Source organism: Sceloporus undulatus, unplaced genomic scaffold, assembly GCF_019175285.1.
Source record: "Sceloporus undulatus isolate JIND9_A2432 ecotype Alabama unplaced genomic scaffold, SceUnd_v1.1 scaffold_12911, whole genome shotgun sequence".
NCBI lineage: Eukaryota > Metazoa > Chordata > Lepidosauria > Squamata > Phrynosomatidae > Sceloporus > Sceloporus undulatus.
In genome coordinates, this window is record NW_024815828.1 from 1 (window position 1) to 1,198 (window position 1,198).

Genomic DNA, 1,198 nt, shown 5'->3' on the forward strand with positions numbered 1-1,198 from the left:
TCATTGAGAGTTGGGTTGGCAGAAGGTTGGGTTGGGTTTCTCATTGAGTGTTGGCTTGGCAGATGGTTGGATTGGGTTCCTCATTGCGAGTTGGGTTGGCAGAAGGTTGGGTTGGGTTTCCCATTGAGTGTTGGGTTGGCGGAAGGTTGGATTGGGTTCCTCATTGAGGGGGTTGGGTTGGGTTGGGTTAAGTTTCCCATTGAGAGTTGGGTTGGTTGAAGGTTGAGTTGGAGTGGGTTGGGTTTCTCATTGAGAGTTGGGTTGACAGAAGGTGTGGTTGGGTTTTCCATTGGGTGTTGGATTGGCAGAAGGTTGGATTGGGTTTCTCATTGAGGGTGTTGGGTTGGCAGAAGGTTGGGTTGGGTTTCCCATTGAGTGTTGGGCTGGCAAAAGGTTGGATTGGGTTTCTTATTGAGGGTGTTGGGTTGGCTTGGGTTGGGTTTCCCATTGAGAGTTGGTTTGGCAGACATTTGCGTTGGGTTTCCCATTGAGTGTTGGGTTGGTAGGAGGTTGGCTTGGGTTGGGTTTCCCATTGAGTGTTGGGTTGGTAGAATTGGGTGGACCCCAAAATACCCCCAAGATACCAATATCGGTTGAGTCTCCCTTATTACAGAATCCGGTGCATCCTATGTGTTTTCAATGGATCTACTCCAGTTAGGACTAATTAATATTAGTCAGACCTTAACAAATTGCAGATGTGGAGAAGTTTTGCATGCATTTGAAGCAAGCCTTGGTTTCTTTTTTGCAAATGAGAGACCTGACTTTGCAACCCTTTTTTCTCTTCCTCAAGATCCTCTTCAAAGACCTTTTCCGATTCCTCTTGGTCTATGTGCTTTTCATGATTGGATATGCCTCAGGTAAGGCAAGCAACTCTTAAGGGCGTAGAAATAATGGTTGTGTTGGGTTTCTCATTGAGAGTTGGGTTGGTAGAAGGTTGGGCTAGATTGGCTTGGGTTTCCCATTGAGAGTTAGGTTGGTTGAAGGTTGAGTTGGGTTGGGTTGGGTTTAATTTCTCATTGAGAGTTGGGTCGGTTGAAGGTTGAGTTGGGTTTCGCATTGAGAGTTGGGTTGGTAGGCGGTTGGGTTGGGATGAGTTGGGTTGAGTTTCTCATTGAGAGTTGGCTTGGTTGAAGGTTGAGTTGGGTTGGGTTGGGTTGGGTTGAGTTTCTCATTTAGAGTTGGATTGGTAAAAGGTTGA

The 1,198-nt window shown here is 46.7% G+C and overlaps 1 protein-coding gene across 1 annotated transcript in view; it reads left to right on the forward strand.

Annotated features, from left to right (window-relative positions):
- Positions 1 to 19: 19 nt before the first annotated feature.
- LOC121918473 (transient receptor potential cation channel subfamily V member 4-like) overlaps positions 20 to 1,198 on the forward strand; it is a 1,851-nt gene continuing 672 nt past the window's right edge. The window contains exon 1 of the mRNA XM_042444521.1: positions 20 to 857. Within this exon, the coding sequence (XP_042300455.1) occupies positions 713 to 857 (145 nt within the window). The 5' untranslated portion in view covers positions 20 to 712. The remainder of the gene's footprint in view (positions 858 to 1,198) is intronic.